The sequence below is a fragment of the Prionailurus viverrinus genome, chromosome A3, assembly GCF_022837055.1.
Source record: "Prionailurus viverrinus isolate Anna chromosome A3, UM_Priviv_1.0, whole genome shotgun sequence".
NCBI classification, from domain to species: domain Eukaryota; kingdom Metazoa; phylum Chordata; class Mammalia; order Carnivora; family Felidae; genus Prionailurus; species Prionailurus viverrinus.
The window spans coordinates 36,562,434-36,588,975 of NC_062563.1; the positions used below are offsets into that span (position 1 = coordinate 36,562,434).

At 48.6% G+C, this 26,542-nt stretch overlaps 1 protein-coding gene across 3 annotated transcripts in view; it reads right to left on the reverse strand.

Moving 5' to 3' along the window:
- Positions 1-8,629: 8,629 nt before the first annotated feature.
- Positions 8,630-26,542, reverse strand: part of JAG1 (jagged canonical Notch ligand 1) — a 36,218-nt gene continuing 18,305 nt past the window's right edge. For all 3 annotated transcript variants that reach the window (XM_047851841.1, XM_047851843.1, XM_047851842.1), the window contains 21 exons: positions 23,229-23,359; positions 22,606-22,725; positions 22,065-22,178; positions 20,719-20,832; positions 20,014-20,127; positions 19,550-19,596; positions 19,036-19,209; positions 18,287-18,437; positions 17,345-17,509; positions 16,829-16,942; positions 16,188-16,301; positions 15,969-16,082; positions 15,716-15,832; positions 15,192-15,219; positions 14,644-14,729; positions 13,134-13,247; positions 12,420-12,529; positions 12,064-12,297; positions 11,754-11,885; positions 11,432-11,582; positions 8,630-10,610 (listed from right to left, as the gene is read on the reverse strand). In XM_047851841.1, the coding sequence (XP_047707797.1) occupies positions 10,153-10,610; positions 11,432-11,582; positions 11,754-11,885; positions 12,064-12,297; positions 12,420-12,529; positions 13,134-13,247; positions 14,644-14,729; positions 15,192-15,219; positions 15,716-15,832; positions 15,969-16,082; positions 16,188-16,301; positions 16,829-16,942; positions 17,345-17,509; positions 18,287-18,437; positions 19,036-19,209; positions 19,550-19,596; positions 20,014-20,127; positions 20,719-20,832; positions 22,065-22,178; positions 22,606-22,725; positions 23,229-23,359 (2,902 nt within the window). In that variant the 3' untranslated portion in view covers positions 8,630-10,152. The remainder of the gene's footprint in view (positions 10,611-11,431; positions 11,583-11,753; positions 11,886-12,063; positions 12,298-12,419; positions 12,530-13,133; positions 13,248-14,643; positions 14,730-15,191; positions 15,220-15,715; positions 15,833-15,968; positions 16,083-16,187; positions 16,302-16,828; positions 16,943-17,344; positions 17,510-18,286; positions 18,438-19,035; positions 19,210-19,549; positions 19,597-20,013; positions 20,128-20,718; positions 20,833-22,064; positions 22,179-22,605; positions 22,726-23,228; positions 23,360-26,542) is intronic.

Here is a 26,542-nt window from a genome sequence, read left to right on the forward strand (position 1 = left end):
CAACACTGAGAAATTGTTGCCCTTGTACAGCAGATGAGGTTTTAAAGCACCTAAATAATTGTCTAAGGTTTGCCTTTGATCCATGATCATTAATATCATTAATAAGCTCTCAAAAAGTGCGTGTGAATCTCAAGTTCACATTTGGCAGGGCAGTGGAAGAATGAATGCTTTTAAAATAGTTTGGCTCAGAAAGCACATCTGAAATAACCCTGTGGGAAAATCAGGAGCATTTCTCATCCTCCAAAGGATTACCTAGGATGAGATGCTGACCTTGTATTTTAAGTTCAGTTACATTTCTTAAAACCTCATTCATTACCCAGCCTGATTTATTTTAGTGGGTGAAGTAGGCTGTGGGAGGGGACTCTGGTGATGTACAGTGTTCATGTTTGCCTTTTGTTTTCTCCACAGTTCCCAAAAGATCAGAACATATACATATATTTCTTTAAAACATGCACACAGGCCAGCTTCCTCACGAGATTTACCACAGCTTTCCTCTCAGAAATTCGAGCTGAAGATTGTCTCCTCTTCAGGCTTCTAAAGCGATCCAGCCCCAAAAGGCTGAGTGTGCACAGGGTGAGCAGAGCGCTGACCTCCACCGGGGAGAGGTCAGTTCAGCACACAGGACTCAAAAGGGAGGAAGAAAAAGCCACTCCTCAGCAGGGAGTTTGACTTGCTTTAGGGCAGAAGAGATTTTATAAATAAGTTCCCAGTCTCCCACGCCCTCTCACCAGCTCTTCTATTACTAGTCCTGTCTCTGTGCTTAGACACACACACACACACACACACACACACACACACACACACACACGTACAGATATACATGTGCTTGCACACAGACACAACTCTTACTTCCACTTGCTGCCTCACATTCCTCTCTCCACCTGCCCTGGGACCTGTGGGTTGGACTGGCAGACCCTTCTCCAGAGGAGGCAGGTGATGGATTGACTGGGAATTTTTCTAAGCCCAGTGGCTTTGAAGGACTTTTCTCTTCCTCCCTAACATGCTCAGCTGGTGAGAAGCATGCAGAGGGCTCTTTCTCAAACCCACTGTTTCTCAATCCCCAGCCTGTGAGGATGAATACCAGCCCATCATTCCATTTATCAGGGGGAGAAGGTGAAATGGTGAATTAGGGTGACCTACAGCCTTGATGTGGCAGACTGGGTGTTTGGGCTGTGTCCCAGTAGGAGGAGCCTAGAAGTCCCTTTGGTAACAATGCCAGAATGAATCGAGGCTTGTGAAACAACAGCACTACTTGGATTTGTATGTCTCCCCCCCCTTAAAATGCTTCCTGGTGAGCCTTTTCCCAGTGCTTTGTGCTCAGTTTGGTGACTGTCAGAGTGGAGGTTGCAAGGACAAAGCCTGTGACATCTAGAGAAGTGTCCTCCAGTGGCTCCCCAGTGAAAAGTACCCATCAATATGAAAGCACTCCTGGTAGCAAAAGCTCTCCATGTCAGAGTTGTAGGGGGATCTGCTCTTGGGGTTCTTGTTTTGACGCTAATTATCTCTAGCTGGAAGAGCCTTGTGGACTGCACCTAACATCTCTATACAGGCTCAAAGACAAGCATACTGTCCATCTGTGAATTTTCTGCATCAGATCAGCTTTGCTTTCTCTTGAAGATCATATTTCTCAACACTGGTTTATCAAATTGCATGTTATGGGTTCTGGCTGTTGTTCCACACATTTATAAGGTCTAATTCTAGGTCCTGGCAATGCTTTAGAAAAGCTTGCTGAATCTGAGAGAAACCTTAGCTTTCTGCCACTCGTTATGTGTGTCCACCTAGGCCAGCTGCCCGTATGAAGGCAAGCTCAGGAAAGAGAATCTGGTAGGAGAGAACGTTAGGCTTGATGTTTAGCTCCTACTCGTCCAGAGGAAATAGACACTGTGTCGTGAGGACAGCCGAGGAAGAAACTTCCATCTAGGGAAAGGATGCTTGGTGGGAGAGTCATCCAATCCTCTGATAGCATCATCTAAAAAACAAGTCAAACATTATCACCTTCCATAAGGAGAGAAAACTGGCCCAAGACCATGTGTTTTGGAGTCCTCCAAGGCCAAGTACCTGAGCTTACCTCATTTGGCTCTAATTGTGTAAAATGGTGGGGAGGATAGATATGGAAGACAGAACCATGTTCTATTATTTAGAGGCTGTAGAGATCTGTCTACATTGGCAGAACACAGACTGCGGTAGAATTTAATTGGGAACCAAGGTTTTTTGTGGTCCCTTAGTTCATTCTTGCAGGAGTTTTTCTTTCTTCTACACTGATTAGCAAGCACTGAACTGATTGGGGAAAAGCCAATGACTTGTGTTGTCAAGACCAAATACAGCACGTACATGTGACGTAACCCGGTACAACTCCCTTTGGAAGAGAACTTTGCTGTTGCTGTGTAACAGCCATAAACTTAGCAGCTCGAAATAGTGCAAATTGATTGTACCACAGGTTCTGATACTTTTTAGCTAGATCTCTGCTTCGGGTCTCCTGAGGCTGGAATTAGGGTATCAACCAAGCTAGGCTGTATCCTCATCTGGAGGCCCAACTAGGGAAGGACCTATTCCCACACTCCCTTGGGTTTCTGGCAGAATTCAGTTCCTTGCAATTGTGAGACTGGGGCTCCATTGTCCTGCTGGTGGTTTCCCATAGGAGTTCACTCAGCAGCTAGAGGCCACTCTTTGGTCCTTGCCACGTGGCCTCCTCCATCCCAAGAATGGAGAAACCTCCCTTGTGCTGAATCTCTTCCATTTTGTATCTCTGCTTCTCCTTCTGTGATCAGCCAGAGAAAACTGCTTTTAAAGAGCTCCTCCTGTGATTAGGTCAGCCCCACTTGGAAAATCTCTGTATTTTAAGGCCAACTAATTTGGGACTTTAATTACATCTGCAAAATCCCTTCACAGCAATACTTGGATTAGTGTTTGATCAAATAACCAGGGCCTAGGAATCTCTGGGGGCCATCCTGGATTTCTGTTTAACACCAGATCCAGCAGCCATTATCTAGCTCTTCTCTGAACGGGGCCAGTTTAGTGGCAAGAACAGAGAATGCCATTGGAATCTAGCTGGATTCCTTCATCTTGTAGTGGACTCGACATCCTATCCCAGGATGCTTAGAGATATAGAGCAGCAGTCTTTCTTCTTCCTGCAACCCTTGTCATGAATCTGAGCAGCACTTGGTCAGTGACCAAGTCAGTGACACTTGGTCATCACCATTTCACAGATGAGGAAACTTAGATGCAAAGAATTGTGGAAACTTTCCAAAGTTAGTAAATAGCAGAGCCTAGGATCCAGGTGTGTCCACCCCAAAACCCAGAAATTCTTTTGGGCCGCAGTTGTGTAAACCTAACACTGCACGTGGAGAAAATCCCATGCCAGGAATCGGGAAGGAAGAGCTGTGATTGGAATCAAGGAAGTCTGGCTCCAAAGCGTGTGCCGTTGCCACTCGGCACGCGGCCTGGCTCTGCACCCCGAGGAGGTGAAAGCCACCGGCCACCGGTCAGGCACATGTGGAGACACAGAGCCCTGGAGGAAACGGTCAGGACCTCTTTTGTTGAGTGTTGTGTTGAGAGCTCACAGGAAGCGCAGAAATAATGGGGCTGTGGATGTGGGGGATGCCGGAGGCTGGGGTGAGGCCTTACCCACCCCCTTTGGGCCCCTTCCCACTGGCTTTCCTTTTCCTCTCACTTTTTCCTTAGTTTTGTGCAGACTTGTAGCAGTTTCACATTCGTGCTCTCTCTTTTCTGTTTTGTGCCGATTCTTTTTTTTTAATTTAAAAAATATTTTTTTAATATAATTTATTGTCAAATTGGCTTACATACAACATCCAGTGCTCATCCCAAGTGCCCTCCTCAATGCCCTGATTCCTTTTTAAAAACACTTCCAAAAACCATCCCAGCAAAGCCAGGGACAGCCCCCTGAGGATATCTGATCGTTACTGTCCTGAACTTGGAGGGTTTATGTTTCTGTCTCCGGGACGGGATTTTTCCAAGGCATTGAGCGTGGGTGCCTCAGCTCAGAGGAAACTTTTGCATAACATGTAGTTCTGGCCTACCCTGACACGACAAACAGGTTACAGATGACTTGTGGGATGAGTTCCTAATCCCTCAGTGGTGGGTGGGGAGAGTGCGGGGGAGTAGGCTTTTTGGGGTGTTGGGTGGAAGAAGGAGAGCTGCCCACAGGCAGTTCTAGGAACTCCCAGATGTGTCTGTGCTGGCCCAGATGCACACTGAAGGTGGTGAACTTAATCACATCCAAGCGACTTGGATTTTAGCACTTTTAAATGCTGAGGTGAGTTTTCCATGAATAACCTGGCCAAGGGAAGCAGCAGTGTTTAGAGAATGTGGGATGAAGCCTAATTATAATCGCCATCCCTGACATGGGCCAGGGCCCTTCCAGTTCCCTTTCATACACAGAGCAGCACCGATGTCCTGAAGAGTGTAAGATGTGCATGCATGTACGTGTGCGTGCATGCGTGTGCTGTGTGCATGTGTGGAGAAGGATGTACTGAGTGGGGCTGTCAGTTTCTGAGCCTCCTTTCCTGCAATTTTATTTTCTAATTCTATGAAGCAGAAACTGAAAAGGAAATCTGAAACTGCCCAAGAACAAAGGGACAGGACTTAGACTGCCTTTGGTTCAGAAAATACCTATTGCTATCAGATTTATAAAGATGTCACTTTCTAGGCAAAGCCTGCAAGAGGGAGACACAGCTCAGATTGACGACAGGGTCTTTGTGGCAGCTCTCTGCAGCCTCCCTTGAGGCTTTGCAGCCTCCTTTTTGTTAATTACTGATGTCCCGATTTTTTACCTTTGAAATTCACACCAAAGGCAAGATCCAGACATAAACCTGGCAAATTCCCAGAAACTGCAGCAACCCAGGCAGCAGGAGCCTAAGGTTCTAGTTCCAGCTGTTGCCAACCCTGTGTGTGTCCTTAGACAAGTCCTTGAACCTCTCTAGACCTCAGTTTCCCCTCCTGGGAAAGTAAGGTGGGTTGGATCCTTTGACAGGTAAGGTCTCCAATTGCATGAATATCCAGTGAGTTCAGAATGAAAGCTTTTCAACTGCACGTTTCTCAGCACTGATGAAAGGAAGCAGCTCTGCACTCTTCATTCAGGTGCAGAGAGGGGGGCCAAGCCATGCAGTTGGCTGAGTAGTCATTAAGAAGCCAGCTGCAAACTTGTATCCCCCTCAGGGACTCTGGAGGAGCCCCACTGGCTCTGCCAGGAGAGCTTCTCTTTAAGACAAAGCTGTTACTTTCATGTTGCTGGCATCTTATTCTGCTCTTCGGATAAGTCAACGCTTGGGTGCCCTGGTGTGGACACTGCAGGGGAAGGTGACGGGATGGGGGTGGGGGGCAGCAGGCAGGCCACAGTTCCAGATTCTTATTGGTTTCAGAGCCCTTACTCTCCATGTTAATTTTCCTGACTTGGGCATATCACAGGTTAATACCAGACCCATGCATAATGATACATAATTTAAGACTTGTAAAAGCTGCCTAGGACTTGAAAGAAACACTCTCTAAGCCAGGAAGGTTGTGCCTGGCATGCAAGAGCAAGTAATACAGGTAGAATTTATATCAAAAGCAAGGGAACCGCGCCCTTTTGACACGATCTCAAAGGGTACCGTGCAGGTGTGCCGGCCCCTCTGCTGCCAGACAGCAGTCACCAGGGCCCCACAAGCGTCACCCCCACTTGCCCTTCTGCTTAACAGCCATCGGAAGGCACTTGTTCACATAGGGAAATTCGTTATTTTTAATAGTCCCAGAAATATCTCATGTATTTGAAGTGATGCAACAAGATTGCCCTAATGATTTCTAACCTTTGTTTTTAAGACTTCTGGGGCCAGAACCCTACAGAACTGCCTTGGGGCACCCTTGTACCTCCAATAACCAAGCTGTCTTTTGGCATTGTTGGAGACTGACATAGCCCGGGCCGGGATGTTTAGCTGCTTGTGGGGTGGAAAAAAAAAAATGTCAAGAAAAATAATTGTTGTTTTTGCAAACTATCTATTTAAAAACAGAACCTCAGGAAGCAGATTTCTGTTCCAATGCTAGGATGAATCAGAGCTCACAAAGTATAAATACACATTAGCAGGAGGAGGCTTCCCATAACCCAGTGCTTGTGTGTCTTCCCAGACCAGGAACCTCTGAACTCCCGCTTCTCATTCCCAGTAGAGGCAAGAAAGAGCCGCAGCGGAAATGACAGAACATTGCCCAGCCCAAGATGCAAGCTTCTGTAGGTCTGTGGGACCTTTTTATTCTTTAAAGGTAACTGCTTTTTAGCCTCACACTCACTTTTGGATAGACAGGTGTACACTGTTTAGAAAGGTGGGAAACCTATGCTCTGGTTTCCTTGGCACTTTGGTACATAGGAAATATTACCAAATAACTTTGCTTTGACTCACTGACCCGTCAGATCAGCCAATAAATATGACCACAACTTGCTCAAGGGGCAGTATAATTATTTTACTTAAAAATGATGTCAGGTGGCAATTTAGCAACAAACTGGCTTCCAGGGTACTTAATTCAGTTTAACAAGGAGGAAAAAACATTGTAATTAACGAAGAGCTTATACTTTAGTACTTTAGTAGGGTTGTTCTTAAATTTTACTATACATATGCCAGAGAAGGGGAGGAGGGGAGAGCTTGTTGAAAATACAGATTCCCTGGCCCCACTGATGACTCTTGCACTGGGCCTGGGAGTCTGCATTGAGAAACCTGCTTGTAAGTTATGCTTCTGATTGTCGCCCAGTCTCACCGGACTTTTAGTCAATTAAGATATACCCACCCACCCCCTTTTCTATTCTGGTTTTACACTGTATAAGTCTAGAATGACAGCACAACCAGCTTCAAGATAATTCCTTCCTAGAGTTTCATGGTATGGTCTAATGCTAGAGTCTGAGTCAGTCAAGTTTCCAGACTAAAAATTCTTTGCCTTCCAGGGTTTGCTTAAAGAAGGTCCAGAACATTCATGGGTAATGGGAAAGGTATGGATTCCCTTCTTTTCCACCCTGTCCCCAAGATAACCAGGGCTCCCTTGCCTGATTACTTCTACCTGGAGAAAGGGGGAAATTGCCCTTTACGATTAAGGTCCTGACTTTGAGCCATGCCCAGAGGAGCCTGATCTCTGCAGTCTTACTACTGAGAAGACTTCTTAAATGTGAATCTCAAGATCACTTCCCTTCTGGTATAAAGAATGGCAGAGGCTCATTAAACTTTTTTTCTTTCTTGGCACAAAAGCATTTGGCAACTACCCAAGGAATTCTGGGGTCCTGAAAACTCCAAGTTCACAAACCATCAGAGCAAGGTATTGCTTCAGGATGGTGTTTGAATTCAGCACTGCTAAAGCAGACTGTGTCCTGCCTCATTGGGTCTGTTCCAGAGCCCTTCTCCCTCCCTCTTACCCCACCTTGCAGAAACCAGCTGTCCACCGGCAGAGATCATGGACAGAAAATATTGCTACACCAGGGCAGGGAGATGTCATGGGAATCCAGCCTCGCCGGTGTCCAGGTCTTTCCAGCTATCTTCCCAGCCAGCCAAAACGCACTGTTCTGGACTCTGACTCCTCATTGCTCACGCAAAGAAAGCCAGGGATATTTTTAAAGCCCGTCGCCCCTTCTTAAACAAGATGCCCATTAGAGAACATAGTTCTTAGCCTGGTAGAAGAAAACTTTCCCAAGAATGAAAGAATAACACCACTCTGAAAACCAGAGGTGGGCAGATGGTGTGAATGGTGTGGCGCTGGGGGACAGTTCCAAGGAGGGGAAGCTTTGGAAGCTTCTGGGGAAGCTCGCTAATAAGCAGCAGGGAGCTCCTGGCAACTCCACACAGCTACTGAAAGCCATCCACATGCCCTTCACCATGGTTCATCCCTGGCTGCAGAGGTACCAGAGACCAAGCTTCCCCAACCCCACCCATGATGTAGGGGCAGGGCCATTTTGGCACCAGCAGCCACAGTGAGAACCACCGTTCTCCCATGTCCTTAATGGGTGGTGATGGCCGACCTTTGGGAGCTCACGAAGGCCAGATATCGGTCACCCTGACGCTGCATGGCGAGGCCACCCAAACACTGCCTGCCTGAGAAAGGTGATGAGTAGATGGCTCTAACTCCAGAAGCTTGTAACTATCACCTCTCAAGCAGCTAGGAAACCACCCTGGAGGCATGAGCTTGCACGGAAGCCACCAGGGTGTGGTCTCGAATGACAGCAGGACATTAATATTAATCCAAGTAGCCCAGGGCAGGGGGGGGGGGGGGTACTCGAAAGCACTGAATCTCCCTCTTCATCCCCTAAAACTAATTCCAAGCTTTTTAAAAACGCTTTTAGTGTGGTGGGCCTTTCCCATGAGTGCTCACAAACAATTCACCTTCACACTACAGGCCATTAATCCAGTGGTGTTTATTCAAGCAGTATTCACACTTGCTGTTGAATAACAAGGGAATCAAGGCCCCCTCGAGATGGGGCTCTCACAGCCCTGGCTTCTTTGGCTGAATTCTGTGGCTGACAAGGCTTTAGGTTTTTCCTCCACATCCCCATCAAGCACAGCCTATTGATCACACCCCGCTTACCAGAACAGATTTGGTGGGGTGGTGAAGGCACGAGGCAGAGCCCAAGCACCACTCCATCAGCTCAGAAGAGGCCACACTGTTCCAGGTTTCATACAAAAAATTTAATAAATATTACTTTTCAAAATTTATTGCCAGGAACAACACATCAAAGATGCATTTTTATGTTCATAACACTAATAGGACAATACAAAGTATCTTCACGGTCTCAGTGGTGAACCAATGAAATTCCTGTTTTATAAGCCTTTTGGGTCTTCAACTTTGTAAATAGCATTTGATTTCCTCACTTAAGGCAGGCAGTGTACTCTATGGCAAATCTAAACAGTGATCTTACTGGACATTTTAAGGTTCAAGTATTCAACTAGCTTATTGGAATACTCCCTAAATGCAGTAGATAACAAAAAAAAAAAAAATCAAATCTACAAGTGGTTCAGTATTAAAAGAATGGTGAAAAGAAATCAGAATTTACAAAATAAGACTGGTGTACTTCCACCTTCACACAATTGATATTTTTAATGATATTCAACCACTCATATTTTGGCTACGTTAAGTCGGAGCTCAGCTTGTTCCCTTAAACTGCTGTGTAGCCCATCACCTGCCTGTCTCTTTTCAAGTCTAAAGCAGAAAAAAAAAAAAGGAACCTGTTCTAGACTAATTTTCAAACTGCCTCAGTCAGTCCTTAAAACGTGTTTTAAAGTGATGCTATAGAAGGTGTTTTAAAACATCTGACGTCGTACAAAAAAAGAAAAAAAAAATCCGCCAGTATTCCAGGCACCGAAGGCCATCCTATTGTCTTTTAACTATTTTCAAACACCTTAATTTTGGCTTATAGGCAACACGTAATAAGAAAATAAGTTCAAAAAAATAAAGCCATACGCTTACAATGCTATCAAAAACCTTCAATTCTAAACACATACATATAAATAAAAAGGAATGATGTTTTAAGGCTCTTGATTATTAAGTTAATAAATCAAATATACACAGTGATTAATAAAAAAGAATTATTTACATAACTATACAAAATTCTACTTTTGACACATTTTTCCTCTTTAAATTCTTCATTTTACCAGCAACTGCTGACATCAAAGTCCCCCCTCCCCCAACAACAACAAAATACAATAAAAAAAATAAATAATAAACTCATTTGTGATAGTTGCTGTGGTTCTGAGCTGCAAAGGCACTTTCAAATACAGAACTACTTGTACGTCATCATAAAACCAATATACAAAAACAACTCAAGAGTCAATAAATATAAATAAAAACTACGATCCTAAGACTGCATCACCATCGGGACATCTGGCAGAGGTGGAAGCTCAGCCCAGGGGCTGGGCCTTCTCCTGGGAACCTGGTCCGAGAGGGGGCAGCTGCAGGGCCCGTGCACCAGGGCACTCGGGGCTTGTGTTTGCATAGCCGTGAGACGCAGCATGGGGTTCCCCAGCCAACCACAGCAACTACCATTGCCAGTGTAAGCCAGCTTGTCAGAACTTAAATTAACACAGGATTCTAAGTCAACGACAGCCTCAGACTGGAATAGGACACGACCGTTTAAGAACTACAAGCCCCCAGCGCCCTCAGACTCTACCTAGCAGCCACGGTGCCCACCGTCTGCTATACGATGTACTCCATCCGGTTTAAGCTCTGGGCACTTTCCAGGTCCCTGTTGTCCTGTTTGTTTGTCCAGTTTGGGTGTTTGGCCGGCGTGCCATTGGGGGGCTTCTCTTCTCTGTCTACCAGCGTGTATGCCGGCTGTTTGGCAAACCGGGCTTTCTGCTGGTGCTTGTCCATGTCGTCCTCCTCTACCTCCGAGTTGTGGGTCCTTATTTTCGACATTTTGGAGTTTTTGTTCTCGTAATCCTTGATGGGGACCGTGTTGGCCCCGTGCTTCTCGATGGGGTTTTTGATCTGGTTCAGCTGCTCCCGCACGTTGTTGGTGGTGTTGTCCTCAGAGGCCGCACGAGCGTGGCTGCTGGGCTTCCGCCGCTTCCGCACGCACCAGTAGAAGGCTGTCACCAGGCAACAGATCCAGGCCACAGTTAAGACGGAGCTCAGCAGAGGAACCAGGAAATCTGTAAGGCAGGCACAAAACCAATGAACTCTCAAAAAAGAAAAAAAAAAAAAGAAAGCTACCCCATGAACAAAAGACTACTGACAGTGGTTCCCCTGTCCTTAGTCCCTACGAGGGGTGCTATGGGGACAAGCCCCTTTTCACAATTACATATTGTCACTTCACAGGTTGATAAGCAAGTACAGGATCCGGGCCCTTGGAGACCCTGACACATTTGTCCCCAGAGACCAGGCACAGCAGCAACTCCTAGAGGCTCCTGACTCCGTGTGGAGAGAGCAGCATCTGGTTCAGTCGAGGGAAGACTGGCTCCTCAGGCAGCTGGTTATAGGGTCCAATTTTCAGAATTACCAAAAACCTGATCTGAGCATGCAGAGCTCACATGTCCCAGATGCTCATGCACCCTGTTTCTCACCTAGCTACAACAGCTATAGCCAAAAGGGGGGCCTGGATGTCCTGCAGGGCCAACGAGCTGCCTATCAAACCAGTGTCCACGGGACTTAGGCTGGGCTGTCCTACGCCACTAGAATGCCACAGCAGGGTTTGCGTGGCCAGGAGTTTGAGGTGCCTCAGTGCACTCTGCCTTAGAAACAACATGTTCTGCAGAGGTCCCCACTTTGAGAGCACAGCTTGATGGCAGGGAAAGAAGTCCGGTACTTGGTCATGGCAGCTGGCCTCAGTTTTTTCACCGGTTAAATGGCAGCCGGGGGGGGGGGGGGTGCTCCTCGAGACAGGGAACCATCAACTAACACCCCACCTGCTGCTTTTGTTGGATGGTGAGATGAGATCAGTTTGCTCGTCCTCAAAGGGACTGTTCCCACCTACCTGTTCTGTTCTTCACAGGCCGCCTCTGCACTCGCACTTCCGCAACCGCAGCAATAAGCGAGCTATTCCCATCACGTTTGCTAACGAGATCTATGATTTTGTCAGTGATTTCCTTGATAGGGTTTCCATCATCCCGTATGTCTTCAGCAGACTGGAGAAAAAGGAGAACTGTCAGATGGAGGGTCAGGGCCGCACTCCACAGTAGGCTTTATTCAAAGTTACTTAAACATGTGAGTCCAGCTTTGCTGTGTTCAGATACTGGCTAACTTAAGTTTGTTAACTACCTTGCAGTCACATAATTCTGACTGAGTCTTATACTTACAATGGCCACATGTATTTCATTGTTCGCAGAAGGGGAAGGCTCACAAGCTATGTAGATTGAGTATTCGGCGGAAACATTCTTTAAAATATTCAAATTCCTCAATTCACTGCAAATATGCTCCGTGGTAAGGCCCTAGAATCACATTTTAAAAGGACACATGTAAGATACTGGAAGAAAAAGAAAAGGCTGAGGTTTCTTTGGAAGTTAGGAATTTAAGCTAAGGAGAACAAGGTCCTAGCTGGTGACACTCTGCCTTGGAAGCAGCAGACACACCCTTCCATTCCAAAATAAAAAAGTAGTGGTTCCGTACCGGCGACATCATCTCTTTGTTGAAGGTGAATGTGATGTTTGCACAGTTATCCTGGTAGTAGGGGTCAGAAGTGCACTTGGTCTTCACGGGCTGGAGACTGGAAGACCGACACTCACCCACACCCGTGCAGGGGCGGACAAAACACTGGTCATCCAGGATAGGGATGCAGCTTTGCCCACTGGGGCACTCACTGTGCCCTTTGTGGAGCAAGCAAGGTCGAGGGCCACACCAGACCTGGAGGGGTGGGGAGGGAGAGAGAGAGAGAGAGAGAGAGAGAGAGGGAGCAGGCGGCTCAGGACAAACACCCAATGGCAACTCCAGGATGCAGGTGATCTGTGGCATCCCCCACACTGTACCTTCGAGCAGGCGATCCTTCCATTCAGGCACTGGCATGTATTGCAGTCATCGTCCCACTTGGCCCCATCTGGGATCACACTCCCCATGGTGATACAAGGTCTCCCTGAAACTGAAATGCAGGAATGCAGGAGTCCAAGGGGTTTCCTTTTCTATAGACTGTTCTCTCCACTCTTCACTCCCTCCCTGTTAGGGAAGGAATTACATCTGTGCCCTCTGCCATGGGACAACAGTTACCCCCCAACAAAGGGCAGGTGTTCTTCCCTCTCCTGCTGCCTTTGCACGTGGCATTGTGACCTCCTTGGGCCACTGCAGCATTACTGGATGTGATGGGAGCTAAGTCTCTCATGGTTGAGCTTGGATTCTTTCAGGCCTGCCATTTGCCAGATATGGCTGCTGGTCCAAGGAGGGTGAGGAAACACAGAATAGACCTGAACCCACCCTGCAACACATTATCATCCTGCCTGCCCCGCATGCCCACGATCAATACAAACAAATGCCTGCTCTAAGCCACACATTGGGGGATGGTCTGTCACACAACATAACTACGTAATTGCCCAGGAGTTGACTAAAAACAGCTACCCTGTTTGTAGGGGACCCCTTAAGTTTCCCCTTCCCTGAGGCCCCCTCTGCATATCCCCCCTCTGTGTTCTCTTCCTGAGCACAGTGCCTGCTCACCCCATAAGACGCAGCCAGCTGGGGCCTGACCCACATACCTTCTTGGCACTTGGCACCACTGTGCCCTGGGGGACAGACACACTGGTAGCCATTGATCTCATCCACACAGGTTGCCCCAAAGGCACAGGGTGAGGACTGGCATTCGTTGATGTCTAGGAGAAACGCAGTTCAAGTTTAGGCTCCAATGGGAAGCAATAATGGTTTTCTAAGTTTTTTACTGACCTAACATACAGATAGAAAAGCATATAAACCCAAGTATAAGCTTGATGAATTATCATGTAACCAGCACCCAAATAAACTGATCATCAGTACCCCAAAAAACTCCACCAGTCACTGCCCCACAAAGATCACCATTAGCCTGACTTAGCTGAAAATCTTTTCAGATCAGTTTTTTGGGTTTTTTTTTTTTTTTTTTCCTTAAGGTTTATTGTTGTGGGTTTTTTGTTTTTTTTTTTGTTTTGTTTTGTTTTTTTTTAGAGAAACAGAGCACGAGTGCAGGAGAGGCAGAGAAAGAGGGAGGCACAGAATCTGAAGCAGGCTCCGGGCTCTGAGCTGTCAGCATAGACCCTGACACAAGGCTCAAAGGTATAGACTGCGACATCATGACCTAAGCCAAAGTCGGATGCTTAACTGACTGAGCCACCCAGACACCCCAGGAGGCCACAATTTTTAGTTCTTTTTTATCAGATAGTAAAAGAGCAAGGGCTGGCAAAGTTCTTGAAAAGGGTCAAATATTTTAAGCTTTGCAGGCCATGTGAGTTCTGTCTTGACTACTCAATTCTGTTATAGCATGAAAGCAGCTTGAGACAGTATATAAATAGGTGAGTGTGGCTGTGTGCCAATAAAACTATTTACAAAAACAAGCAGTGGGCCCAGACCATAGTTTGCCAGCACAACTTAGAAACGTGCAGTAGACCAAATGTACCCTTATTTAGTGAAGACCAGTCAGTCCCAGACTTGGTGATCTCCAGCACTAGTGAAATTTCAAATAGTTTGGGTATGAAAACAAAAAAAAAAATCACTTTTTTTGGGGGGGGGGAGGGAGGGAGGAAAAAAAAGGCTTATAAAAAAGTAGGAAAAGGCTCAAAATAAAGCAACATCAAAAGCACCCTGACAAACTTCATTGCCCATCTCCCATTTTAATCATGTCACCAAGGCATGACCTTTAGAAACCACAACGCTCATCCCTTCTACTGCCCTTAGCTCCGTCCTCTGTGGGTAATGTCCACTGGCTCATAATTTTAGGGTAGTCCTGGGAAAAAGCACCCTCTTCCTTTAAGGCCTCAGAATAGATTAATGGTCAGATTCTGTGGCTTGTACCGCCTCCCCTAGAAGGGGGTTGTGCCACCCGAGGAAGGACCAGCAGATACCTGCAAATTTCCAGCCAGAGCTGTCTTAATCCCAGCTGGAGGTGGGAGGCCACTTGCCTATCAGGGCTACTTAAAGGGAGCAGTGACCTTAATTGTTTTCAAGACTGAAAGTACAGGCCAAGGGCTGGTGTTGGGGGAAAGAAAGCCACTAGGGATACCAACTAGGGCTGCTCCTTACTTATTCTGCAGTCAGGTCCAGCAAAGCCTGGGGCACACTCACACCGGTACCAGTTGTCTCCATCCACGCACGTGCCACTGTTGTAACTGAGAAGGAAAGCAAAGGCCACTCAGTAACCAGCCTACTGATCCAAGACTCCACCAGTTAACCTCAGGTAGCTGTGCCAATTACGTTCAGTGGCTCCCACCCTTGGCCGCCCTCGCCACTACTTGGGGAACTTTAAAAATACTGATGCTGGGGTCCCACCTCCGGAGAGTCTAATTTCAGTCTCCCTTGCAGTCCAGGCATTGAGACTTATAAAAACTGCCCAGGTGATTCTCATGCACAGCCAAGGTTGAGAATCACTGCTCCAAAAGAAGGCACAACCTGGCTAAAGTGTGGTCCAGACCAGCAGGATGAGCAGCACCTGGGAGCTTGTTTGACAGGCAGGGTCTGCGGCCCCACCCCAGACCTCCTGTATCAGAACCTGCATTTTAGACAAGATCCCTAGGTGATGCCCATGCACACTACAGCCAACAAGTGCTGGCTTAAAAGGTGGCCATGCTTACCAGGGGTGAGGACTGCAGTCATTGGTATCTGCAAAGTAAAAAAGACAACTTAATAGTAAGGCCTTCACCAGGCAAAGCAGTTTTAAGCTTATGGAGAAACACCACTGATCTCCATAATACCCATATGATAGACCTATAGTTAACACCAACAAAATGCGCTTAAGACCTCTGCTCAATTGGAACCAGGCCTGCAACACACTTTGTTCCATGTGCCGTGGGACACTGCACAGGAAGAGGCCCCGGTCAGGGCGGGAAGGGGGCTGTGAGAATGGAAGGAGACAGGCTGCTGGTCAGACCCACGCTGGGAAGCGAGACACCATCTGTCTCCACTTATCTCAACGGCGACTTTCTCATGCCCAGGTCAGGGCTGCAGCCCATCAAGTGCATTAGAACAGACCCAGGTGATGCAGAAGCAGACATCAAACAGCTCTGCTTCTGGTTTCCATCTCGAGTCCCCGAGGGTGTCAGGATGTGCTCCTGCAGCCCTCGGAGAGTTCAAGGCGGGTGGGGCAGGGGACACTCACTCTGAGTACAGATGGGCCCCTCCCAGCCTTCTTTGCAGACACACGTGAAGGAGTCGCCGTTGACCACACAGGTGCCCCCGTTATGGCAAGGGTTGGGCAGGCAACTACTGTTTCGGGCTACGAGACAAGAACAGACAGGACCACCCTCCCTGAGGATCCGAAAACAGTCTGGAGAGGCCAGAACCAGACCCGCCAGGGAAAGTCACAAGTGCCCAGATGGCTGTGGCGAACCCCATGTGAGGCAGAAAACTACCTATGTTGCAGGTCGTCCCTTCCCAGCCTCCAGGACACATGCACTTGAAAGCATCCCCTTCGTCATAGCAGGTGCCACCGTTGTTGCACGTGGCCTCATCACACTGGCTGTCACCTGGAGGAGGAGGATCTCAGCTTGAGCCCCTGGCCAGCCCCTCCTTGCAGAAGACGGAGGGTGGGAGGGGTCGCAGAGATGGGGCCCTAGTCAGCTACCACTTACGTGAGTGGCATGTCTTTCCTTTCCACCCGTTTTTACAGTCACAGTAAAAGTCGTTGACAAGGTCACGACACGAGCCCCCATTGTGGCAGGGATTCTGGCTGCAGTCGTTAATGTCTAGAATCAAAGAGGAGACACCCAGCTGAAGATGCTTCCAGGACCATGCCCACCCAGCATGTAAGAGCCGCACCCTTGCTATGGTGATGGCTACCTCCACCCAATGCTCTCCACTCCAAGGTCCAAGACCAGCTGAGCCATCCCAGGACATAAACACCTTCACTGCTTTCTAAGAGTGGGTTATTTCTAACACCACGAGGTGGCAAGACAGGGGCAGGCTTCTGTCACTCCCGTGGAAATTAAAATCAGGACAGGTACAAGTTACAGTCAAAACAAAAGGAAGATTACTGTCTCTGCAAGCGGGGTATTTATCCTAATCACAGCCCGGTTCTCTAGCTCCTCAGCTGCTGTTCCTTCCGGTTGGCTGTCTTCAGCATTCAACAGGACACAGGCAGTGCTATGCCATGACAAGAACTATGGGGGTCTTGTGGTTGGTCAGGCTCCCATTAAAAAGAAAAGCCTCCCGTGAAGACTCCTCTCACCCCAGCATCCCAGAGCTGTCTGGCCCATGAAGACCACAGACTCACTGGTTTCACAGTAGGCCCCCTCCCAGCCGTCACTACAGATGCACTTGTAGGAGTTGACACCATCGATGCAAGTACCGCCATTTTTACAGGGGTTGCTCTCGCAGTCATTAATGTCTGTGAAGGGAAGGTGAAGAAGCTGGTAAATAAAGGCCAACTAGTGCCATAGCTAGGCACTGGTCCAAAGGCTGCCCCCTGAGAAAACAAGGTGCCAGGTGGCACCAGAGGATGCCTTGTCTGTTTTATTTAATGCCTCATAAGCTAAGCTACTTGGAGGGAGTAGAGAAGAAACTCAGCGGGACCACCCAAACTAGTCAGATTCCAGAATATTCTAACATAAACGATCTGAAGGGTCAGAGGCGTCAGTGATCTTATAAACACAACTCTGTCTTAGGTCCTAGATCTAATAGTAAACTTTCACTGGTCTCAACTGAAACGATTCAATCTCAAATGCTTCCTGAGCTGAGCAGAGAGGCAGGGTGGGGGTACCGTGCCCCATTCCCCAAAGAGGGGTCTTACTTTCATGGCAGTACGTTCCAGTGAAGCCTTTGTTACAGTCGCAGGTGAATTTGCCTCCCGACTGACTCTTGCACTTCCCGTGGGGACCACAGACGTTCGAGGAAATATACCGCACCCCCTCAGGCGTGTCATTGGAAGCCATGGCCACAGTGCAGCTGTCAATCACTAGAAGACACACTTGGGATCAGATCACGGCCGCAGACCCATAAGACACGGCATTCCCAAGGCAAGGACCCACGCCAAGCCTGCTTTCCTAGAGACAGGCACCCCTTGGCTAATGAGGGGAATAAGTCAAGAGGCACCTCGAGGGCCAAGACTCTGGCAACGTGCCAGGTCACACTGACAGGCAAAGCGGAGACTCCAGGCAGTCAAGTGTTTTTTGTTTGTTTTTTAAGGCATTTTCTCCGTAGGTGGCTAAGAAGCCTACGTGTTGTCTGTGGGCCCCTCTCATCCTACCTTTGACATCTGTTTGACAGAAGCTTCCTAAAGGAGAAAGCCCGCTTTCCTTCCTATTTAATCACACTAAAACCAGCAAAGAACAGAGAACCTGAAGACTGTGCTACCTCCTACAACAGCCACAGGACATTGGCGGCTATTTAAATTTAAATGAATTGAAGTTCAGGAAAATAATCAGTTTCTAGGCCTGCGAGTCACACTAAAAGCTACCCTCCCTGACAGTCCACTGCTGCAGAAAGGTCTTCTGGCAGCACTGCTCTGAGGAATGTCTCAGGGTTGCAAATCCGCCCACCCTGGAACAGGACATGGCTGTCCCACTGGCGGGCCTGAGTGGATTGTTCCCACATGTTCTAGCTTCCCCCAGCCATCAGGTTAGGGGGTTTCAATCTCAGCTACACAGCTTCTGAGACTATCGAGGGGAACTGGCAAATGGGGAAAGAGGACTAAGCCCTGGAGACGAGCCAGGGCCGCAGGTGGGGGAGGTACCTTCACAGGGAGTCGTGCGGCAGTGGTCTTTAAGGTGGGAGCAATTCTTGCCTTCGTAGTCCTCAGGACACTTGCAGAAATAGTCGCTGGCGCGGTTGTAGCACTGGGCACCGTGCTGGCAGGGATTGGGTTCACAATAATCGATGTCCAGCTGCAAGGACCAGGAGCAGAGGAGGGGGAAAAGAAACAAAGGCGTGACTGTAAGTGCTCAGGGGCAGCGGATCCTGGAATCTGACCCCTTTACCTGCTTCCATGAGCAGAATGCTCTACGTAATATACAGTTATGTCCTAGAGACTGTCCAGATATGCATGGGAAAAACAGGGCAGAATGGGAGAGCATGGAGTCGGGGGCACCAAGTCAAATCAACAGGCTGCTGACACTACGAAGGAAACCACTCCTCCGTGTCCTTCCACCTGCATTTGCCTAGCAAAAGTCCCTAGTCCCTGGATGGCAACTATAGAGTCAGGAGGGGAACAGGAAAGAAGAGGAAAGGGAAGGGAAAGGACAAACACAAGGAGGAGGAGGGCGGGGGGGGGGGGGAGGAGGAAGAAGGGGGGAACCAAGGGAGGAAGAGGGGAGAGGAGGGGGGGAGGGGGAAAGAGGAGGAGGAGGAGAAGGGGGAGGGGAAAGAAGGGGAAGACAGATGGAGGAAGAGGGGAAGGGGGGGTGGAGAGGAGAGGGCAGAGAGAGGAGGCAGAGGGAGTTCTGCTGTAGAAACTTGGCCTGTGGAGGTTCTAGCACAGCTCACCTGACAGAGGTTTCCAGAGAAACCAGTGGGACACAGACACTGGAATCTGTTGATTTCATTCTGACAGTGACCCCCATTCAAACAGGGGTTGCTGGCGCATTCATCGATGTCTCTCTCACAGTGATCGCCTGCATAGCCAGGTGGACAGATACAGCGATAACCATTAACCAAATCCTGGAAGAGGAAGAAGGAGGGGGGAGAAACACATGCTTTTTTCTATGTATTCCACAAACACAGGGCTTCAGCGGTCTAGCATGACTGCTGCCGTTCCACGGATTCACTGAAATCACCAAATGCCAAGCCTCCCGAAATGCTGAAGGGGAATTTCTACATGCATGCCTTCAAGATGGCTCCCAGGAGGCTGGGGGTAACACAAGCCCAAGTGAAACTTCCAGAGAATCACTTTTCACCTGCATTTTTAAATCCCTGAGGGACAGAGCTCTCCCAGGGTCACATAAATCTCACAGACTTGGGTCAATCATTAAGGTTTTCATTTAAGCAAAGATTTACATACCCGACAGGAGGCGTCATTCTGACACTGGCCAAGGCAGTCATTAATATCTAAAAAATAAACAAGTCCTCATATTAAAGAGGCAATTTACATTGAAACTAGGCTTAATTGAAAAGTGCTCTCCACTCAGGACAGATAAAAGCCTCAAATCAGATTTCCTGTGCGCTTCCCCCTGACAGAAGGTTATTACACTGGGTGGGAACCCTCCCTAATTCCTCCAGAATGAGCGAGTGAAACTTCACATCATTGTTTTAGCCACCTTATCAGAATATGGCTGTTTTACTGGCTAATGAGCCTGATAAAGTGTATGTTTTCATTTCTGCACTGATCACTCCCTCTCCAAAAACATTCCCACTCAGGTTTTCCTTTTATCACTCAAGTCTTAGCACTGGAGCCAACGTACAGGCTGACAAAGCCTTCAATACCCAAGTTTCACAAAAATCAAAATCGAAACAAAAGGTACTCACTTATGTCACAATTCTGACCCGTCCAGCCTGGGAGGCAATCACAGTAGTAGCTGGCAATCAGATTCTTACAGGATTTGGCATTTACACAAGGTTTGGCCTCGCACTCATTTGCATCTGAAAGAAAACGCGGAGGGGTAGTGAGAAATGGAGATTTACCCCCCCTTCCCCCACCTCCCCCCAAACACCCTAGCAATAGTTTGCCTCCAATAGGAGACATGCTAATAACCTAAATCCCAGATACTAGGTTCCCGCTATTTTGAGCAGCTGATCCCTCTCCCTAGCCATTATCCAATAAGGTATGCTAATTGATAACTTTCAGGCTGCTGGTTAACAACTGGCCCCCAGCCGGAAGAGCAGAAAGCCACCAGGCATTGCTGTATAACCCTCCACGCAGCCTAGTTGCTGGGATTTAAATGTGGCAGCAAGAATGCAGACAGCTCATTCCTCATGAGACCATCCCCGTTTGGAACCCAGCTGAACACTCCTCGGACAGACGATTGACATGGTTCAAGGGATCCCACGACTTTCCCACAGGGCCTAAAAGAGCTAGGCCATCTGCATTCGAGTTCTCTCTCCCAGGCCCGCCGGACTCTTGACAATAAATTACTTTTTAGTAGGATGGTGTGCAAACTCACACCACCACAGGCTCATCTTCTATAACAGCTCTGATCATCAAAGCTAACCTCGGTGCAGGAATTTCCTTACCTAACTGGCACGTTTTGCCAGTCCACTGGGGCGGGCACACACACTTGAATCCATTAACCAAGTCCTGGCAGGTACCCCCATGGGAACAGTTATTTGGAGAACAGTCATCAATGTCTGTTGGACAAAAGGGAAAAAAGAACTGGCATTTTAATCTCAGTCCGTTTGACAATTAGATAATTTAACGCCAACCCTTACACGAGGGGCCTTCACTTAAGAGCCAGACACCTGCTAGAAGTGACCGCTATGACGATAAGGCCTGATTTTAGCTTTAAATCCTCCAGTGCCCCAGTTCATTTAATCCCCAACCTAAGCAGCAGGGAGAGCCAGCTGGATCCCCAGAGCATCAACCCATGGGTAACATGGCTCATCTAGCTCTGCCTACTCCTTATTTTTAAAGGAAAGTTCCAGCATGGCTCAGGGGTAGCTAAGTAGTAAGGAAAAAGAACTCTTCTTTACTGGTTGAAAACATTATTCTTACTTGTTCACAGAGTTTTCCCAAAATTCCATACCTGGGGTCTACACCCCACCCCACACCCTCTACACTGGACTATATACAGTGGCCTCTTCATTCACCTACTACCCACTTCTGAAGTACCAGGCTTTCTCTGGGAATTCAGTCATCGGCTCCTCACAACCCTAAGAGATGGGAATTGCTACTGTCTCCTTTAAACAGGGCCACCGGGAGGTAAAGACCGGCCCTAGGAGAGGCAGGCAGGCAGGCGCCACAGTGCCAGCCCAGGTGATCCGACCCCAGAACCCACATTCTCGACTGTGCGTGCTGCACTCAGGGTGCTGAGCACAGTGGTTCTCAGGCCTGGCCGCACCTCAGAAACCCAGGTGCTTGTTACAAAATGTGGACTCCCCAATTCCAAAGAGAAACTGTGGGAAGGACCCATCTGCATTGTCCGGCACCCAGGTGGTCCTGACGTGCAGCCAGGCCTTGCAGCCACAACAACCCTGTAGCCCAGGTCTCTCTTTGGGGGCCACCTGCACCCATGATGAAATCCAGGAGTGACAGCCTCCCCCACAGGCAGCCTCTCCATGGCTGCAGGAACCAGAACCAGAACTTGATTTGGAGGAGGCAGAGCTCCAGGGAGCACATGCAAAGGATGGAGGTCTCCCATGGAGAAGGCTCTTCAGTAGCAGCAGACACAACGTGCTAACTTAGCGCAGGAGGATGAGGGTGCAGCGCAAAGGCCGGAGAAGCCCCAGCCAGACTCCCCACCAGACCGCTGGCAGAATCCACCCCTTCCCACTGAGACCTGACCTTGAACCAAGCCCAGGCGCCTGCCCCCAACCCCATATCTGATCCTCCGGAAAAGACACAGGCCACAACCCAGACTTACTCGTGGAACACGTGGGGCCCGTCCAGCCCGGGGAACACTCACACTCAAACCCCAGCGAGGTCTCCCGGCAGCTGCCCCTGTTGTGGCAGGGGTCAGACAGGCAGGCGTGCTCCGCTGCGAAAACCAGGAGGGCAGTCAGCAAGGGGCTCCCGCTTGTCGCTACCTACGTCCTCTCCCCGCCGCCAAGTCCCACGCCTGGGCCACCAGCTCAAGCTCGCTTCGAAAAAATGAAAGCAAGCATGTGCTATAAGCCCACTGTGTCTACAGGAGACAGGAAGTCCTCTTTCTAAGTGTCTCCAGTCACATTCCAAGGCATCTGTGAGCCGGGTAGCCGCATGGCCAACACCCCACCCCCCACGCTAGCCAGCATCACCACAAACACTGGTGCTGCTCAAAGGAACTTTCAAAGACCCACAGAACTGCTGAGACAACCAGTCTTCACTTTGGAGGGTATTTTCATCTTTTTACGTGTCCTTAAGCGTGTTATTTTTTTTCTCAAGCTGAGGGTAGGGAGGGGTCTTATCCTGCCTGGGCCACTTACCGATTTCACAGTTGGGTCCTGAATACCCCTCAGGGCAGGAACACTGATACTTGTCAGGACCTGTGTTGCTGCAAGTTCCCCCGTTGAGACAGGGCTGGTGAGTCCCACAGTAGTTGAGATCTGCCAGAAAGACCCCAGGATGGGAGCAGCTCAGAGAAGACCATACAGGCTGCTAACCTGCCATGTTTCTAGCTGCACCCCTACCCCTACCCCGTTTCTGTTTCAAAAAATAAAACCTGAAGGGGCACCTGGGTGGCTCAGTCAGTTAAGCATCTGACTTTGGCTCAGGTCGTGATCTCAGTTTGTGGATTCACGTCAGGCTCTGTGCTGAGAGCTCAGAGCCTGTAGCCTGCTTCGGATTCTGTGTCTCCCTTTCTCTCTGCCCCTCCCCCACTCGTGCTTTCTCTCAAAAATAAACATTAAAAAATAAAAATAAAAAAATAAAACCAGAAAAAAATACCGCCAACCCCAGCACTAAAAGCAAATTCAAATTCAGAATTAAAAGTCCCTGCCAATAAAAATAAACAAAAGTAAAAAACTCGATTCTGGCTGCCCCACCCCTTAAATCTTCCTGTGCCCAAGGCCCCCGTCCTGCCCCGAGATCCAGTCCCCAAGGGCCCTACCTTTGTCGCAGAGCTGGCCGCCCCAGTTGGTCTCACAGAGGCACTGCCAGGGCTCGTTACAGGTGCCATGGACGCACCCCGGGTGCGGGATGCACTTGTCACAGTACAGGCCCTGCCAGCCATACTGGCACCTGGAGACAGACAGCACACTCTGCTTTAGTCCTTGGAACATTTGGGGAGCGCAACGTCATTTAAAGGCAAGGCTAAGAAGTCCAGGCCTTTCCTGTCTTGTTTCATTGTGGGGGACAGGACAGTTGACTCTCAAGGTTTACGCGGGGGCTCTGTCTAAATAAACGTTTTCAGTAGTTGGGCCAAGGTCCCCTCCCAGGCGACTCCCTACAAAAGCAGGGCTGTCTGGGAGAGGCCGGCGGGGGCTGCCCTCACAAAGCCACTCTCTTCTCAGGCTCACAAGGCTGTGCAAGGGTGGGGGCATGGAATAAATCAAGACCCCGCTGGCTACGGAGGCGAAGGAAGGACTCTCGGGTGACAATAGCCATGTGAAAGTCTTCCTAAACGCGGCACTGCTGGCAGCTTTTACACAGCGGCCAGGCTCTTTGTCTAAACAGCAAGTCACGACCCCAGCGCGCAAAAATGCAACAAGACACCCCAGTGCGGCAGGAAGCTGCCTCCCGATGAGGCTTTAGGAAATCACACAAGGCGGGGTGGGGAAGGGGGCACCCTCCTCTGGCAAAGAGGCGGCTGAGATCTCGGAACCCACTTTTGCAGGAGGGTGAGGGAGGCAACAGCACTTGGAACCAATCCCATGGATAATTTATGACCCACTACCGGAGCTGCTTAGGCTAATTCATTTTATAGTTATTTCTCACTTTGCAAAAAGAAAAAAAGGTCAACCCAGTTTATCTAGTATTGGGGAACAGAGTCGAGTTTCCTTTATAAGCGCCTCATTAATCAGACTCTTCGGAGGCCAAATGGTGCCTTTGATCCCCAAACAAAAACACAAACATAAACCTTCACCTGGGGTGGAGGAGGGGCAGGGTCTCAGCCACCAGCCCCTCAAGTTTCAAGCCCTCGGAAACTTTAACTGCCTTCTCAAAACTCAAGCTGTGACAAACAGGAGGGGCCCCTGGAAAGCCTGGTGAAGGTGGGGTGAACTTGGTACAGGGATGGGCAGAGTATTTCTATAACAGGACCTGGGAAAAGCTGAGGGAAGAACTACCACCACCCTCCCCCACCCCCAACCACTCAGCTGTAACTCTGGAAAACAAGCACCCCCAAGAAAGGAAAGCTTTCCGTTTCCAGAGAGCTGGAGGCAGGCTAGCAAATCCTTGTCATGGGAAAATTATAGGGATCCAGCTAATAGCTAATCACCCACGGCCAAGAGTCAACTTAACCCCTGAGAACACTGACTAACCACTTCCTAACTTCTACAAACAAGCCATCCACACCCCAGTTCAAAGAACCACCAGAATGCGTGGTTTAAAATGAATCAGACAGAGGATTTGGCTTTATGTAAAACAGAACATTAGTCTAAATGACAAGTGACCATTCAGAGGAGTAAAGAAAAAAATCTGGCAGAAATTTCGTTAAGAAAGTGGGACACTCAAGTTTGTGGGAGTTGGGGGGGGCAGGGTTCATTCAGTAAAAGATGAATATTCCTAGCTTGAAATATTAAGAGGGAACTGATTTGGAAATAGCAGTATTTCTTACTGTCTTCTTACTCCCTTCCAAATTAAGGATCAGTACACCTCTTCCATTTGCCTAATAAAAGCAAGAAGAGGCAGCTGAGGACCCAACCTCACCTCTTAATTAATGAGCGCTGGATCCCTAAGCATAAAAAAGAAACCACAAGAGGCCACAGATGACTTCAAAAGAAAACAAATAAAAATACTGACCCTAAAGAGGCATCCACAAAGTTATCCCAGTTAAATAATCTATGATTAAGGTTCTCATGAGAATTTGAAGTGACTGTCTTCATATGATGATTCATCATTAAGTTTGATATTATTGGCAGGCTTGCAATAAAGCAAGCATGTGCAACCAGGAGAAGGAATCTCAGTCTACTTGGGAACAACAAAACCAGTAAAGGTTTCTCATGTGAGGATAAAAAAAACAAACAAAAAAACAAACAAAAAAAACACCTCTGTAATACATAATCCAAAAGACAACTTACAGGGTAACTCGCCATTCAGCTATTTCTGGAGCAGGACACAACCTGAACCTCCTGGGCTAGAAGGTTCTGTTTTGATTTTCCTTCAAGGTAGGCAGAACAAGATGGGCTGAGGAGACTATGCAAATGACGTGTGGGAAAGTCGCACCTTAAGTAAATAAGGGCACCGGTGCGTGTCTGGGCAGGGAGTGGGAGGGGAGACTTCGAAAGAGAAAGGGCTAAATTCTGGAAACAAAGCCTGTTGTTCTGGCTGGGAGGGCCCTCCCCTGCGCAGCAGCATGCCTATTCTGATGACAGCAGCAGAAATCATGGTCGGACTCCGCTGATACCCATCTGAGCTCTGCACACGGAGCAGGCCCAGAGTGGCTAATAGCGCTGCTGATCTGACTTTCTCCAGGACACCCTTAATTATGAAGAGCACAGGTAGGTGGATTCCTGCTCAACCTTTGACAGCAATGCTGTTAAATACTACCGTCAGCTGCCACCATGGGGCTTCATATGCGAACCCACCCAGCCTTCCAGAAAATAAACTTTTCTCTCAAGTGTCAGAAGAGACAACTTCAGGTCAGCCTGGTTTTACTGGACTTCCAGCTGCCTTGGTTCTCACTTCAGTGTCAAGCCTCAGAGCTCAGTGTCCCCCCTGCATGGGAGGGGAACAGATGCCGTGGTGGAGCCATGAAGGTAAAGACCACAGAGAATTCTCTGTAGAGCGGCAGTCCTCAAAATACACTCACTTGGTAGGCTCTTCAAAATGCAGATTCTTGGGCCAACCCCTGGACTGGGGTTCAGTGGGTGGGGGGCAGTACCCAGGAATCTGAATTTTGACGGTACCCCGTCACTTCAAGGGAATTCCGACTTGAGTACTGAGGTTGGGGGCAGTGATTCCCAAAGTCCGGTCCCACCAGCAACAGCAGCAGCACTGGGGAGCTTGTTAGAAATGCAGAGACTTGGGCCCACCCAGACCTATGGAATCAGTCTCTGCATTAGAACAAGAGCCCCAGGTAACATCTGTTTGAGATGCACTGGTTTAGATTGTTTTATATGCTTCCCTTGGCTCAAACCAGGGTGGCGTCTGGGGCAAAAATGAGAGGCCCCAGGGATCCTTTTGGTGTCACCCTCAATCTGCTAATCCTGAAGATTTGGGAGGAAGGAGAGTAAAGTGGGAGATTGTGTCAAAATGCCACAG